We start from the raw sequence: 17,493 nt of genomic DNA on the forward strand, positions 1-17,493 counted from the left end.
GGATTTAATTTTTCTGCCTGTCAGACCAATTTTTGAGGTAAATAAATAATAGTTTTCAGACTCAATTAAGTGATGGATAAGAGAGTTAAAGTTACATTTTAACAATTTAGGGAAGTGTTTTAATTTCCAACTTAAATTTCCTCATTAAGTGCACACCATAAATATCCAATTCCCTCCTAAAATGAAGGGTTTGGATCTCTATAAATCTACAAGGATCACTAAAGCTTAAAGTTTCAAATTTGAGAGGCAGAAATGGCCAACTTTATGGGGAATAATAACATGATCTGTGATGAATTGTGGCCAATGATCGGCCACTCCTGTATCTTAAAAACACCCCCAACAACGACTCTTATGAGCTCTCATCATTTGCTTTGTGAAAGCGAGACGAGGTGGCTAATTGTTGTTCATTTAGTGGCCCTTGATAGTCATAGTGTTCAAAGAGGCTGGTTGCTGATAGCAAAAAGGCAGGAGAGAGTGGGAGGATGAGTTTCCACTCACACCCACTGTGATCCACTTTCATATCACAAACCACTTCTTTCTCTTTAACATCCCTTTCTGTCCAGCTCCGTCCAAGAGATGTTTGATAAAGTCATTATTTTTAGATTGAATTATTTTTACAAAAAAATAAACATGCACTTCATGTATCCTAAGGATGAAGAAGTATGTATAATGATTGTATTTGTTATTATACATATGAGGCTCCAGAGACGTTGGTGTCTGTTTCTGTAAAAGACTGTGTCTGTCTGACTCCCAGATTTTCATATTTCCGTATCATCTATTTATGTTACCGATCTCTGTTGCTTTTAATGAAGTGAATTATTTTCCTTCTATTGTCATGTTACTTAAAAAGAACTGAAATAATTGTCAAAACATCTCAAAACAGTGTGTCACTTGAGAATCAAGCTGCTTTTTTTGCGGCTCTGTGCTTTTATCGTGTATTAATGTGATATTTCACCTGTCACTGAGACGACTGAAAATAGTCTAAATATTTTGGGTGGGTGATTTTAGTCTGGAGGCTGTAAGTTCAGGGACTTTCCAAGTCACCAGTGCTGATGTTTTGTTTGTCATGTTTGAAAAGAAAAAGCATATTTGCATATGCTGCAAGCATGAGCGTAGTGGGTGGCAGAGAAAAACAACTTCTTCCCCATCAGCTGTTTTAATACAGATGAGGAAGCAATTAAACATGGAAAACTTGCTTAGTGCTGCCAATAGTCAGAATGAGAAGAAAAAGAAACTGTATTCTGTGCTGTCTTTTTATTTGAAAGGACTATTTTTAAAGATGTGTGTTTGTCACTCCATGCTGTCTGTCTCTACTCCACCAGTCTTTGTGCTGCAGCTCACTGTAGTTGATTAGTGATCAGTAGAAAGCTGGGTTGGCACGTTTGACACGCTGTCAAAAAAATCCAAGACAATAAAAGGGAGACCAGCACTGGACAAGAATTGCAAAAATAGCTGCAAAATAAAGCAAAGTGACATTAATGAGCCCATTCTGATGATGCTGCAGAGTCCCGGGGGGCTTCACACTCGCTTTCAGGCGTCAGTGGGTCTGTGTCAGTGCGGCTTGTCAACCATCGTGACATGAAAGATGCACATCTGAAGAGCGAAGACTTGAAAAGATTTAAGTTTTGTTTTTTTTTTAAATCTACCAAGAGAAATGAAAGTTTGGTGAAGAGACAGTGTTCTCATCTCGTCTTCCAACCACTGCGGCTGTCAATAACTCGTGACAGAGCTTTCATCCGAACCGTGTAATGACCTCCTGGGACCACAAGGTGTCTCTTATTCTCCACAGTAAAGTTACCTTAACCCTTCACCACTACCACCAGCTTTGTGCCTTATCGTTTAAAAACCAATATTAAAAAATGCCAGGTAGAGAAAGGTGAAGAAGAGCAAAGGTGAAGAGAAGGAACGAGGGGGAAGGAAAGTGGAGGCTGGACGGTTAGAGCTGGAGCAAATGAAAGTCAAATGGGTTTTTGAATAGTGTTCTCCAGAGGAGGCTTTGTGTGAACAGGTCAAGGCAATATTTAGAGTGCTTTATATCTGTGGTTATTTTTTTATTTATTTTTTAACATTTACTCCCAACTTTCGCAGCATACATTCCATTATATTGTGGTTCTTATCTAAAGTTACGGTTGTTTTGTACCTTTTTTTATTCAAATTTTTACAGTGTTCACAATCAGAAATATGTTTTTGTCCTGGTGAAAACAGATACAAAGCACACCATCTGTTTTCATACATACAAAACAATGAAGTGTGTCCACTCATCAAACGCTTTAAAAAAAAGTCTTTTGAGAAAAATTCTGGTCCCTCCAACAAGCATAGTTGGTGACCCATGGCCTAAAAGGAGTCTGACTCAGCTTAGTCTCTGGATAAAATGTCATCATGAAAGGATGTAGCCTTTAGGTAAACAATATACAGACTTTTTTTGTCTGTTACAATTTTCCATCCATGCACCCACAGACCAGTGTCTCAACAGTATGTTGCTCACTCTTACCTGAAAGTACCTTAAACTAAGAAAGGTTTCATAACAAAACAGTGACCAGCCAATTTGTCATCTTTAGTTTAGTTCATTTCAAGTGATATCATTGTTTTTTTCGCATTAAAAAAATCACCTGCACCAATAGCACTATTTACCAAGAATTAATTCAGGTGACTGCATTAAGATTTCTAAGCTTGACTGACAGCCTCTCCAGCCCTGCCGATAAAACCAATTAAAAAACATTAGGGAGGGACTTTATACAGAGGAATCACTCCTGACTTTTAAAGCTGGATAAATAAATGCTAAATTATAGCAGTGACCTTAGGGGCGCTTTATTTTACTGCATATGCATATTGAAGATTAAAAAACACCCATAAATATTAATGTGGGGGCAATTTCCAGAGTGCAAATAAGCTGTGCATTATCTCTGTGTGGGCTTAGAGTGGAATCAACCCAATGGCCCTCTCTAGAAAGAGCGGGCCACAGCGAGAAAACGTTCAAAGATGGACTAATGGAGCGGATAATACTCATTATGTTGGAACACAGGCAGAAGATCTAGGAGTGAATTAATGTACTTTTACTGCATACACAGCCAGATTAATTACTACAGATATACTGCACAGAGGGTCCGAGCCGCACAAATTTAAGTAACTGTGTCCACTGAGTCCTCCACATATGTTTCAACCCCATATGTAATGTCAGTTTTTTTTAATGCATGAAAAGTGATCTGATTTGTACACACAACCCATTTAAATAGAGGGCAGATTAGAGAGGCATCAATCCTGGCTAAGCCCCAGAGAGGCAAAGAAAAGGTTACTAAATTTATCATTCTGCCTTCAGTTGCTGGAGATTTAAGTATGGGAATAGGAGTCTGACTGACTCTCCTCTGGGGGAGAGTACAGCTCCCTCTTCTGTGTACTCTCTCAGCACTGAGACCATCAATTACACACAGACACACACTCACTCCTATCACTGTAGACCTGTGAAGTTAAAAGTCCAAAAACTGTGCTGTGCAGAGCAACAGTGAAGGTGAGCTATGACTTAGAATTCACATGGACGACTTCATTTTGGTTCGGTCTATTCAGTGACTACAACCATGTAGTAAATGGTAAAAGAAGGATGACCACTATGTGTAAAAACCATAAGGCCTTACCTGTTTCTCACACTGGCCATATTCTGGACCCTGGTTCGGCTGAAAGAAGGAAATGTCTCCAAAATTCTTAGCCATCTCTATCAGGCTCATCGCCGTCCTCACTGTAGCGTTACGGGCATGGACAAACACCATTACCTACGACACACACACACACATAAACAAGGACACATCACATCACACACAAAAATCAATGGTAAATTAAGCAGTTCAATCAGTGTAATTGGCCAGTATTTACTTTATCTGCTGTAATTTGAGTCATTTCAGATAAATGTTATCGATCTGAAATGACTACACGAGCTAAGACATCACACCAACCACTTTGCTTTCCTTGACCATTTTTTTTTTATTCCATTTTCTGAATAAACTAACTGTGAGATACAGTCTGTTGTAAATCAATGGAGAACACGAGTCATTTTTAATCTGAATGTCAGTGGCACGGCTCCTCTGGTCTACATGCTGGTGTGTCCCTTAAAATGTATAATGGAGCATTAGGGCCACATAGAGAATAAAAAAAATACAATTAGAAAAAAAAGTTGTTGTAACGCTTAACTTATGAGGAAACAATTGTAACATTACGAGAAAAAATATATTAATTCATGAGAATAAAAAAAAAGCGCTTCCTTGAAAAAGAAAACATAAAAAGTATTAATTGGTCCTAACTAATTATTACAACCAATTGATCTTTGTCATTGAACGACAGTATTTTACGAGACCAGTTGTATGAACCTGTAACAGTATGTTCTCATTCATTTTAAAGTAATTCAGCAGCCGTTAGAGTTTTAAATAGACAGTATTATTAGAACAAACAATGCTGTAAGACGAACACACACACACAAAGACACACACACACACACAGCACAGCAGCCAGCTGTGTATACACTCCAAACAGTGTGGGTCTAAGGAGACCACTGCAGCAAACGTTATTTATTGAAGGTGTTTTATCAGCACTACTGAGCGGTGTGGAATCATTGTTGGCAGTAACCGCCGGCTTCTCAGCTTATTAAACTTCTTTCTGGCAGCGTGCTTCCCGCCACGAGGGCAACAGGAAAGGAAATTTCATCCATCAGATCCTCCCTGATGAAATTAATATATGTCACGGCCACTTTTTGACAAGTTAATATTTTGAGTGTGGCCCGTGAGCCAGACTTGACCTTTGGGTCTTTTCAAGAAAATATAAAAGGAAAACAAATGATGAGCGCGATGCAGAAAATTTAGGTAGATTTTCATGTTCTTGGGGGTTGAAGAACGATGCATATTTAGTAGAGCTCTATGGGAGAGCACAAGGTGCATGTTGGTGTGTGTGTGTACACCAGCAATAAAATGATGCAGACAGGATAACAGCCGTGATCAATAGGGAGCTCAACCCCTGTAGCAGATGGGAGCTAAATGATTAAGTCTGCATTCACAACCCTCCTGTTCCCAGTAGGCCTTTCTCAGGTAGGGGAGCGGAAGTAGACTGAGTGGAAGGTGGTGGTGGTGTTGGATGGATGGAGAAAGGAAGTGGAAAGTAGCACTGGGGAGAGATAAGGCCTTCAGAGACTGTAGATAGCAGGTGTTCATTCCAGAGTTCACAAAAAAAAACATATTTACTGCAGGAGTTTCTATTCATGAAAAAGTTCAGAAGAAAATGTGTTGGAGGGAAATGGGACTGGACGTTACCACCCACTACACACACTGACTCAGGTTCTTCTCATACAAAGATTTAACTCCAGTAATTTATAGGTATTTGTAAGATAAATATCAATACCATAAACCACCACACAGGCTTAATAAAGATGTTTAGATCTTTGTTTTCTTGTGTTGGCGTTTACCTGGTGACCAGCTTTGACCTGCTCCAGAACGTTGTTGTAACAAACCTCCTCCATGTCGTGAATCTGTTGGATCTTTAAAAAGACAACAACAACAACAAAAAAATAAATAAATAAATAAGAGGAAAAAAAAATTCAGAGTGTTTTACTCTTTACTTATTTAAATCTGCTTTGTTAACAGTTTCCAAACATCCATTTATGTTTGATTAGAGTAACGACCATCTGCGACCGTTGATTTAAAGTGAGGCTAAAACAACACGTTTCAATTAACTTTTTCTTGGTCATGGTTGAGGTTCTTTTGTGTTCTATTCAATCGTTCTTTTTTATTTTCAGAACAATATTCCACGTTATATAAAACACAAAGAAGTCCACGTTTTAATTAAACATTTTAATCAAAAATTATTTTTGGTTTTTAGAGTCCCATGTTTTTTGCCCACTCTCAAGATTACATAACATAATTTGAAATGTTTTCCACAGACCTTGTAGGACTAATGGAACCCCCCCCCAAAATGACTCATTCAGGGCTGTTGCTTGAAAATTATTTTAATTTATTTAATTTCTCAATGCTTCCTACTACACTTTTGCACCCATTAGGGGAAACACTGCTTTAAACCATACTGCTTTATTTACCTTGTTTGTGGATTTAATGCCAACGAAGGTCTGTCCCAGAGGCACTGGTCTGAAACGATTGTCGAAGAAGAAAAGGCCGATGTAGGGGTTGACGTGAAGGAAGGAGGCCACATCCAGGTAGTTGGGCAGTGTGGCCGACAGTCCAAGGATCCTGATCATACTCTGGGTGGACTCCACCTAAATCATCAGACAACAGCAGAGGCAGTGAGGAATGAGAGGACGAGACAGAAAAGTAATTGTAGCTCAAATCAGTAATACACAACAGGCGGTTCCACTTCTTTTAGTTCCCAAATGATAAGTTAATTTACATTAAAACAATAGATGAAAAAACAATATTTGGAAAGTGAAACATACTTAGGACAATGAGAAGTTTAAATGTAGTATCAGTGACCTTAAACAGTGATGACAGGATGTTGAAAATGTGAGGTGTTGAGTTCTCGACCACATCATTTCATTATCAACCACACAGTGTCAATGCCAGCAGTAAACCTGAGGGATTATGTCCTTGACTTTAGAGATAAATAAAATGTCCCCTTTTGTGCACTGTGGTGCCTTTAGCCTGTCTTTGAAACTTGAAGAAAATTATTGAATGGGTGCTCAGTGGTGAGGTTCGCGGGAGGGTTTGTGACAGAGAAGATTGGTAAGGCCTTTAATGTGATGCAGTACCTGTCAAACCATAGCATCTAGATAAGACCTAACCAATCCTACATGGCCTGTACTTCACAGTCACACCAGCACTGTTGGAGAGGCACAGCGTGGCAGCAGAGGAGCATGTTCACAGACAGGAAGTCACAGTGTTACCCCAAGAAACAAGGGGTACTTTAATGCATCTACGGTGCTGTGAGGTTCCCTGTGAAATTACAGCAACACTAGTTATTACAACAACACAGTTGTATTATAGATGTTAGATTTTTAACAGTATCAGGATTATAAAGAATTCCACCGCCATTTTTTATGCAGCCACAAACTTAGGGATCGGTGTTTACAAAATGGAAATTCCATCAAAAGTTTCCTGCTTGGAATCTTTTACTTGTAACTGCAGTTGCATGCAGCTACCAGTAGTAATGGGGTGGGCGCTGTGTTGAAGTTAGAAAAACCACAAATAATTTAAGTAGAAGAAGAAGAGTTTTTTCCACAGATGTCCAATCAATGGAAAAATGTAGAGTATTCCTTTGCACAGATAATATTCTATATTCTAAAAAACAATTGAATAAAGAAGGATACAAATTATAAATCAATATAATAATATGTTAATAATAATTAATACTAATAATTCTATTATTCCATAATCATGTATTACTTCTAGATTTGTCCACCTGTAAAATCGGTAATTCCTGCTACCTTTCTTGGAGACCAACATTTTCTTTTCTTTTCTTGTGCACAGAAAACCTGTGCAGTCTGTTGGCAAAGACAGTGAAATGGCTCAGACGTGGTGCACTGCAGGGCAAACTCGATAGGTGTTGTGTGTGCAAAACACCTGGTCAGCCCTTCTTCAGTAATATCAGCTAAACCTGCAGATAAATGGGCTGTGAACCGAGTAAACAGCGGTCGCATGTATGGACCAGTTTTCAATTACCTTGTGGTTAACCCTGTCGAGAGGTCGCCGTCGCTGCAGAGGAGCAGACTCGTCCCTGTATTTCTTCCTCGCTCTTCTAATCTCCTTTCCTTTCTTTACTCTGTGTTCTTCAGCATACATTTGGTTTGAATTGGTTTTTCATGGCTCCAGGCACAAAAGATGGTCGATAATATGCCAGTAATTATTAAAATTTAAACATTTGCCTTTTTGTGTGTGTTTTTTCATTATCTATTTGCACTTTTTTGATTGAAAATAAATAACCCATGAATACAGACTTTAGAAAAAGTTACATAATAGTGAAACTTAAGGAATCGGCCAAAATTATTTTTAATTTAATAATTCCTCCATCCAGTTTTTCTTGACAATTTAACATCACAGGGAGTCATCGACCTATCGATGTAACCTTGATTTTCACTGTAAGTCGGAACTCACATACTGTACGTGAGTTCTTATGTCACTCAGAATGTCATGTCTGTCTGTTTCCTTTTCCTGTTGTCTGCTTTGTGGAGTAATCAGTCTGATCACACTCACCTGTTGGTAATTAGCTTCACTTGTGTCACCTGGTGCTCCCTGTGTATATATACCCCTCTCCCTCACTCTGTCCTTGGATCATTGTTCAGTTTGTTCTGTCAGGCTGTTCGTGTTCGGTAGCAGTTTGTGAGTTTCCTGTTCTGTGTTTCCTAGTATTCCGTGTTACAAAGAGAATTTCATGCCTGGTAGTTCTTCCTGTTTTGTTAATTTGGACTTTGTTAATAAAACAACCTGCACCAGTACTGCACTTGGGTCCTGCCTGCTTCCTACGATGCCCACACGTGACACAGAAGAGTCAGACACACATGAGAACCATAATGAAGGGCAAAAGAACAGCACAAACGAGGGAAACGAAAGTAGCACAATCCAATGTTTGCCGACAACCGGTGGATGTAAACAAAGTCTACTTTGGACTAACCTGTCTGATGGTCCTTGCCACCAGGCTCTCCAGCACCGGGCCTCGATCTTCATGGAGCAGATGAACTTCATCTAAGATTAGAAGACGCACCTGCTGAGAGAGGGCAACATCGCCAACGCTCTTTCTGGTGACAACATCCCACTTCTCTGGAGTGGTCACCAACATCTGGAGGTGAACAGGAGAACAGTAAGTACATACAATAATATATACAAATATTAAGGATGCACTGTACTTCACGGGATTTATAACTACATCATAAAAACTGCTGTACCTTTAAGGGATTGTTACTGAAAAAAAAAAAAACCTCCACAATTTCTTGCTCACTTAACTGAATGACACACTTTAGAACCAAATCCCTTTGGAATACTGTGTCAGATTCATGGTTCATCAATACTCAATTACCCAGAGCTCAGCTCATTACAATGCAAACAGAAACATAAATCATAAGTCTGTAATAAAAGACACAGAGGGTGGAAAATGACTTACTTCTCAAGTACTTGGACACATTAATTTTACAGTCTATAATGTGTACCAGGAGTCATTGTCAGTATATGACCCATTACATCTACAATAATGATCATGTAAATCATCAGTGTTTTGTGTGACACCATTAACATGATGCTTGTGTTATGTTAGCTTAGCACCTCTAGCAGAATATTTTAAACCCTCAACTATCAAGAAGTTTAAAACCATGCACAAATAACTCAATGTAATCTGTTTATATACCTGCATTTGGGTGGAGGCAACTGCCTTATTAAACACTTTCTACAAAAGCAGCTCATTACATCCTCTTGAAATTGCATTTAAATCAATCTATTTGGTCACAAGGGAATGGCTCGCTCAAGAAAAAAGGAAGCTGCACTTCCTAATTGGAGCTACCGCTTCATCTAAATGGAGGCTCAAGCAAATGAGGGCCAGGATAAAGTGTGTTCTTAATTGCCGCACAAAAGAAGCTGTAGAGAAACCATGTCATTGTTTGGCAGAAGTGTGTTATTTAGCTACTACCTCGATCTATTACAGCAGGACTTCAATCAATACACAAACCAAACTGATTCTATTTCATTCATCGTTATTCTTTAGTTTAGCTGGAGAAAATCACGGCTGTCATCAGGTGAGGGCGAGCTATACTGTGGGCAGTGTGAATAATTCTCTAAAGGTCCCAGGATTCTAAGCACCCATCTACATAGCAGCATGCAGCATCCATCCAGCCATTGAAGACGGTTAAAAACAGTTTTTACGTATAGTTCTGTACTAGTCCTGTATTAATAATCGTCTCTCTTGTGTCTTTACAAACCAAGCCAACACATATCTTTCAACAAGCATCTAACAGGAATCTGGAAAATGGTAATTCACAAAAATAATTCCCAAAAAAGCACAAAATACTGTTAGTACGGCACATCAACTTATTAAAAAGTGTGCTTGTTGATGTTTTTGAATATCTTGTCATGAAGATTTCAGTGAAGTCTATCAGTTGTCAAGGTCATTCATGTTCTTGAAAGAATTAGTAAAATAGTTTGCTGAAGAAACTTTGATGTTTTTCCTCTTATCAAAGAGGTGTCTTCATTTCTGACTAACCTCTGAAAAACATCCAGTTATTCAGTCTCTGTCATGAATGACAGCGTAGGTTTGTTTGTTTGTCCTCAATGTAATACCCCTGCGCAGCAGCAGAGGCATTAGCTTAGCTGATCTAGCTGATCTAGATCTAAGCTTAAGTACGTCTTCATTGTTCATAGCCAAAATTCCAAAAGGAGGGAAAAGCTCTACTCCTCAAGTGTGCATCATCCTTCAGTTATTGGCATAGATGGTTCCAAAGTTGGTCATTCAGTTAAATGAGCAAAATATGTGTTTGTTTTCATGAACCACTCCTTATTTTTTCAATGATAAATCCATAGCTTTAGTGATTAATTTACAATGCTGCATTGCACCTGTGTCCACAAACAAGCCCAATTGTAAGTGATGCTCCTCATAGATTACATGCTAAAATGATCTCAAATAAATGTCACATAATATTCCACTTGGGGGTGCTAGACATAAGAACAAGTATGGATGTGCAGCCCTTTTAAGTTTGAACTTTCTGTGAAGAAGACAGTGCTTAAAGTTTGTGTGTGTGTGTGTGTGTGTGTACCTGTGTTCGTAAAATCTCTCCTTTGGTAAGTTGCATGTCTCCAGTGAGTTCTTTAACAGCAATGCCCAGTGGCTCCAACCGCTTACCGAAGTAATTAGTCATCTCTGCTGCCAAGGCCTTCATTGGAGCCACATACACTATCTACAGAGAAGGGGGAAGAGACAGACAGACAGAGAGAGAGGGACATTGAAATTAATGGGCTTAACAGAGAGGGGTAGAGTGGGGAAAGGCAGAAGTTGATGATGGGAGTTCACAGGAGACAGGGAGTGGAAGGACAATGTCGTGATAAATGAGCAAACACAGGGAGGATCATTTGTTCCCTGGCAACAGACACAAATCACAATTTACAAAGAAATATGATGTCAGACACTTGAATGGCTAAAGTTTAATGGTGATGTATGAAAAGTGGCTGTGTTGTGGCACATCACCGTCCACAAGCGTGCCCTGTGTTTTGGGAAATTGTAAAATAGTTCAAACTTAAGGTTATATGACTTGTACAACACACACAGAACTGAACTGTTCCTGAAGTATTCATATTGTCTTTTATCAATACTAGGCCTTTTATTAAATTATTAAAGCCATATTGTTACATAATGATGAGCAATTTCAGCCTATTTTTGATAAGTGTTTCTACAGAACAGATTACCACACAGTCAGATCATCTTAAAGGAAACCTAATTGAGCGAACTCAGCTCTTCTTGACTTCAAACCGTCTCATAGCTCTCATTTGAACACTGCCTGTCGTCTCAGCTTCCAAAGCTCTGTGGATCAGATCTAAATCTCTGCATGAGATGTGTGAATCTCGCCGAGAAGCATGCTTAATCTCCACCATGCATGTGGAGTGTCTCTGCGGTGGAGACGCTCAAAAAATATTACGCTGCTATTGCAGATTGTAAGCAAAATAAAAATCTCTATAATATTGACTACGGTTCTGCTACATTGCTTGAGTGCCAGACTAGTTAATATGTTTTTTTAATGAAATTGTATGTCCACAGTAGCAACAATAAACAAGCTCGTATTTTTATTTTGCTTTTACAATGTGCGTGAGTCAGTGTTGAACCTTAAACTCGTCCTTCTTGATGACGCCACCAGGCTGCAGGTGCTGACGGATCTCGTGAAGGACAGTCAGCATGGCAATGTTGGTCTTGCCAGCACCCGTTGGAGCGCAGATGAGAAGGTTTTCATTGGTGTTATAGGCCGTCTCAAATACCATGGACTGGATCCTGTTCAGACGCTTCATGCCCTTGAACACTAGCTGTCCAATCTGTGCAGGAAAAGTCAGGAGAGAAAAATAAGAAATTAAGGACAGTGTGAAACATATGCTTGAATACACATACAGTTTTTAATTACTGTAAACGTTACTCAGAATTGGCCTGTGGAGACGTAACTTAACCTCTATTGGCTAACCAGTTACCCATAGCAACTTAATTTGGCCCAATGACAAACCGGTGCAGCTGCCCCCCAACAGTTAATGACATTTTCCTTGACAAAACCTCAGTGTAGAATATTCAATGTGGTGTGTCGACATGACATACAGACAGGTGGTTTGTTACAGGCGACATATTGACTGAGTTTTCTGCATGAAGCGACGGCACACAAGGTCAAGTGCCAAAAAGCACAAGGAAAATGTCAGTGGTGGAATCAACCGTCACTCAAGCTGCCTTCCCACTGTCTTCTCTATGGCAACAGTGTGTGGATGAGGGTTCTCAAACTCAGACATGCAGAGATAGAGGTGGAGAGAGAGACAGAGGGAGAGAAAAACAGGGGCGTGGAGGGAGAGTGGGAAAGACAAGGGGACTCGATGTAGAAGGTGAAAACTACTCTCTCTCTGAGCAGAATGAAAACATCCATTAGCAGCATTGGTGAATTATAGTTGACAACCATAATGAAAACATATATTTATGGTTAACAATTAAAAAAAATGGTTGAAGACATGAGATGAATAACAAAATATTGGGAGGATTTGACACTGGCTTATAGAGATTGAACTTCTTTTCAGTTTCCTATATTTTGTTTGATGTTAAAAAAAAGAAAATTGAGAAATAGCAACCACTGAGTCTTTAGCAGCTCAAGTCTTTTTTGGACTATATTTTTATCAATTTTACTATTTTGAAAATGAATCAATATCTAATGTTGCCAGTCAATGATGTCAAAACTAAATTTTATGCAGAGGTCACTGTAGTCCCAGTCAAAACCAGCCAGATTGTATCCTCTATATATTTCATATTTTCATATTTCACTCTATTCCTCGGCTTCCTTCATATTCTGCCATCTTGCCATCAAGGTCGGTTCAGGATGCCTTAAGCTTAGACAGCAGTATTATTTATTCAAGGGTTCATTATAAGTATGTCATCACTTTCCTCCTTTTTCCCTTCAACACTCATAGAAATAATTAAACACTGCATGTCATGCAAGGAAATGTGGGGTGCTGTTGGAAGCTGGCCCCTCGGCCCAGCAGGGAGGAAGAGGTTATTAATGCATCAAAGAGCAACTTTATTAGTGTCCATTTAGGCTGCGAGGAGTAAAGGGAGGCTGTGGTTTAATCGAGCTGGTGCAGAAAGAGACCAAACTTCTGCTGCACTGCCACTAATGTAAAAAGATGATCTACTTCAGTGCTTCAATGGGTAAAAAAAACTTTAAAATAAATACAAATTTAATTCAACAAAAAATTGAGTTATTCTACAAAATACTAAATATAAAAGTAATCCAAACATCTATAGTAAACATTTAATACAGCTTTACTAAGCCAGGTCAAAGTATTGCTGCAGACCTGGCTGTATTAAATGGTTAGAGGTATGCACAACCATTACAAAAAGTAAATGTAATGCAATTAATGAAACTTTTTTCGTTTCTTCTTTTTCACTTTTTTAATGAAACTTTTAAGTGTTTGAGTTCAGCATTAACATACAGACTGGAATAGAAAAGGACTGACCCTCCACCCTCCTGGTGACTGGAGGTCCTCTATCCACTCAGCCCCAGACAAAGATGAGGGCATGGATGTATGAAAATTATTTATGAAGCTTTGATTGTTCCCGTAAGCCTAAAGCCCTCAGTGTTTCAGCAACACTTTGGCTTCTCACAGAATTGGCTTCTCGATTCTGTGCTTTGGGTCAAATGACTAGACTGAAGCCTTTTCAGAAAACAGCCAGCGATGGCCTGGTGGTAGTTTTGCAATTTAAGACACAAGAACGGGACAAAGATTGGACCCTTAACACCGGATGATGCCAACTGCTTGGCTGATGGCATCCTCACAGTGAAGGATAGAGTTGGCAGAACGCCTGCCAAGATATTGATTCAAAAATGAATACACAAGTAAAAACAGATAATGTAAGTCCATGATTGGATTTAGTGGCTTTATTTTGTCATGAATCATCAAATAAGGAAAGGAATAATGTTTATTGTGCAGTTCTTTACACTCTCTATTTACCTAACAGTGTTACTCCAGGGAGCCAATACTGTAATAAATTACAGGAACTTAGTTGAGGTCTCACTGGCAGCAAAGGAGATGGAGATTAGGCTCAGAACTTAGGGAATGGAACCTAAACATATGTTAACATTACCAAAAAAATAAAAGCTTAAGGGGATCGAGAAAAAAAAAAAATCTTAGTTCTGAATGTTGAGGTTGTGAAGGCAGCAGCGCTACTCACAGTTGGTTTGACTGAAATAACAACAGCAGTTTCATAAATGTTTTGAAGCAATTTGGAAGTGATTATTTAATGATGACATGTTGGTGAAATCAGGATTAGGTTTTGAATGGGCAAAGATACTATATCTGGAAGAACTACAGGGCCATTGATGGGCAGCATGAGACTTAGGTGGTTCTTCATAGAGGTGGGTATAAGCCTGTGAATGTCCATGCCTCCTATGCACAAACGCACAAATGCATAAGAGTACATTCTGATATACTAGGCTCAGACGTGTCTTTGTTTATTATTTGAAATTGCATATTTTTTTGGTTTTGAGTTGTGCTTTGTTAAGAAGGAAAGGAAAAAAAATAAAGCATTTGATCACTGATTAGCAGTTAGTTGTTATGCTATAAGGGTTGAGGAATTAATACATGTTTCACTTGTAAATAAAAATTTTGAAGTAAGAAGCAAGTGAACTTCAAATTTCAATTTCAAATTAACCCATCTGTCTGTTTGTGATTCAAAGCCAGTGAGCAACAGACTTTAAAAAAAAAAACGTTTTAATGCCCAATAGAATAAGTTTTACTATTTTTACTTGATTAACACATGCATTGACACTATCCATGCATTTTAAAAATGAAACTGTATGGTGGATGTTAGGAGAGAATATTATCTTCATAGGTTTTCCTATCTTCATAGTTCTTCTATTTTAATTTCGATCTTTTTTGTCTACACAATTACTCCCCCACGGGCCTCGTCCACTGAGCTCATACCTATACATATTCATCCCAGAATTATGGAGGACAGAGCGACGTCCCATTTTGTGAGTCTTCTGCACACTCATTCCTACGTCTCCGTGGTGACCACGGTGCCACATACAATCACTTGAGCTGCTGGCCCTCATTTTGATTTATCGACTTTGTCTGTCTGTAACGAAAAAGCAGTGTCCCCTCTCTACTTAGGCATGTTAATTCATGCAAATGTATGCCTGCCCCAGTGTTCACCTTGAGGTAAAGCACACATCTTGTAAACAGAAAGTTGCCATCATTTAATGATCTTTGGAAATCTTGGTTGGCTTTTTTTATTCGCTCCTTAAAACCTCTCTGGGTTTATTGTTATGTAAATGTATGCACACAGATCCTCCAATAGGAGATCCAGCTGTGCCTGCCAAACCTTGTCTCCAGGGTGTGATGTCAGTGCTGTGGGAAGACGTTGATTGTACCACCAAGGGCTTCGTGCAGCCACGAAAACATATAGAATCAAGTGCTTTAGTCAAACGACGTCGCCTCATCAACACTATCAGCAGCTGGAGAATCTGAGAGTAAAACTGTGCTAATTCTGTCCAGATTTCCCAGGGCCCTGAGGCATTCCTCTAAAGACAGTCACTCAGGCTTCATACATAAAAATAAACAATAGGGGACACCAACACATCTTTTGTTTTGCATACTTGCCTGATATAAATGCACAAATAACAAACTACTATCTTTTTTTTTTAGGCTGCAAATGTGCAGTTGCAAGATATAGTACTACGTACTAATGAACACATCAATTACTATGACTAACAAAATTCAACGTGAATTAAACACACAAAACAATTTCAGCTACATGTCTTTGTTATACTTTGTTTTTAAGTAAAATAACAGTTTAGTTTTGCAACAATTTCCCCAATGTGTAATCAATAACATGTAATTTAAACTAATCTAAGTACGTATTATGCACAATTTGTACAGAATACAAATTGGCAAAGAGTATCCATTTTTTGCGAATCTGAATTATTATCATTACTCCAAATACAAGAGAAGGCAATTATGGAATATGCAGAGACGCCAGCTCCAGCTTAGCTTAGGCCAGTTTGAACATATACATGAAGGAGTAATCTGACTCACAGTATCTGTGTTCGCCAGCCTAACCTAAGAAATTAGATCAAGCACTTAATCAGTTGGATTAATGTGTTTATATCATTTCAAAAATACTGTAGTGGTCAGCCTGACACAAAAATAGGCTTTTAGCTCAAGTCATGTTTAAGTGCTGAATTTTCTTCTCCCTATCTATCTAATGTACTGACACATTTTCGGTGCTGACATTGCAATACAAACAGCCAGAGAACCACCAGTGCTACACTTAGCCTAATTCTGAACGCGCTCGATATATGTGTGCAATAAAACTTGTATGTGGAAAAATGTTACTTCTTATCTAAACTACATGTAATGCATGTCTCAGATTTGTCTCGTGTAAGTGTGTCACGCAGAGGTCAGCAGTCTCTGTCAGTTGACTGGAGCAGGACCATGGTGTTAAAGTATAGTAACTAACACCAGAAATTGTTTCTGAATACGAAGTGCACAGAGTGAGTGAATTAGCTGTGTAGGATGATTGAAAATTGTTAAGAGACAATCTCAGCAGTGCATGCAGTACTGAGTGCATACATGCTCATCAGCCCATCTTGGACCAGCCCTGAGTGGGTAGGAAACTGACAGGCTCATTAACACAGCAGATACACAGCCTACGGCCATATGGGCAAACTGGGAGGACAGGGAATATCCCGCCAATACACCAGAAACTTAAAACACACTAATTGGACCCACATAGATTGCAGTAGAGCAGAAAAACAGAAAAAACAAACCTAAATGCCAGATTTTCAAAGTTCAAAGTGAAAGTGAGTGCATTCGTGAATGCAAGAGCAGTAACTGTTTCTGTGGTCTCTGCTACTTTGTTATTGTGTTACTGTATGAGTCACTGTACACGCTCCTGGACTAATTAAATTCCTCCGTGCATTGGTAATGGGAAGCTAAGAGATATAATTGTTGTCATTTCCATGGCATCCTTTTAATTACTTTCTGGTTCCATTTCATTCCATTTGAATTGACACAGGCTGATCAACTTTTAATTGCTGCTTTTCGCAAACAGCTTATCATCCAGCTCCAAGCCTGCATGCAGAGCAAGAGATGACCTGGCCAAACACTCCCCTGCAAACAGACTCACAAATACACAAACTGTAAATCCCTGAGCCAATCCGTATGTGCATGCAGTACACAAGCACGCGCATAGACACACACACATCAGACATAAGCACACCACACCTCCCTCACCAGATGCAAGGTGGAGTTTGACAAAGTGAGCTGCAGATGCAGCAAAGAGGATGCCTATACATTT

General features: G+C 39.0%; 1 protein-coding gene across 1 annotated transcript in view; it reads right to left on the reverse strand.

Annotated features, from left to right (window-relative positions):
* Window positions 1-17,493, reverse strand: part of ascc3 (activating signal cointegrator 1 complex subunit 3) — a 56,729-nt gene that overhangs the window by 20,380 nt on the left and 18,856 nt on the right. The window contains exons 9-14 of the mRNA XM_008324072.3: window positions 11,778-11,981; window positions 10,718-10,858; window positions 8,593-8,757; window positions 6,068-6,244; window positions 5,441-5,512; window positions 3,630-3,764 (exon numbers count right to left, since the gene is read on the reverse strand). Coding sequence (XP_008322294.1) covers window positions 3,630-3,764; window positions 5,441-5,512; window positions 6,068-6,244; window positions 8,593-8,757; window positions 10,718-10,858; window positions 11,778-11,981 — 894 coding nt within the window. The remainder of the gene's footprint in view (window positions 1-3,629; window positions 3,765-5,440; window positions 5,513-6,067; window positions 6,245-8,592; window positions 8,758-10,717; window positions 10,859-11,777; window positions 11,982-17,493) is intronic.

The sequence above is a fragment of the Cynoglossus semilaevis genome, chromosome 13 (assembly GCF_000523025.1).
Source record: "Cynoglossus semilaevis isolate Cse_v1.0 chromosome 13, Cse_v1.0, whole genome shotgun sequence".
NCBI lineage: Eukaryota > Metazoa > Chordata > Actinopteri > Pleuronectiformes > Cynoglossidae > Cynoglossus > Cynoglossus semilaevis.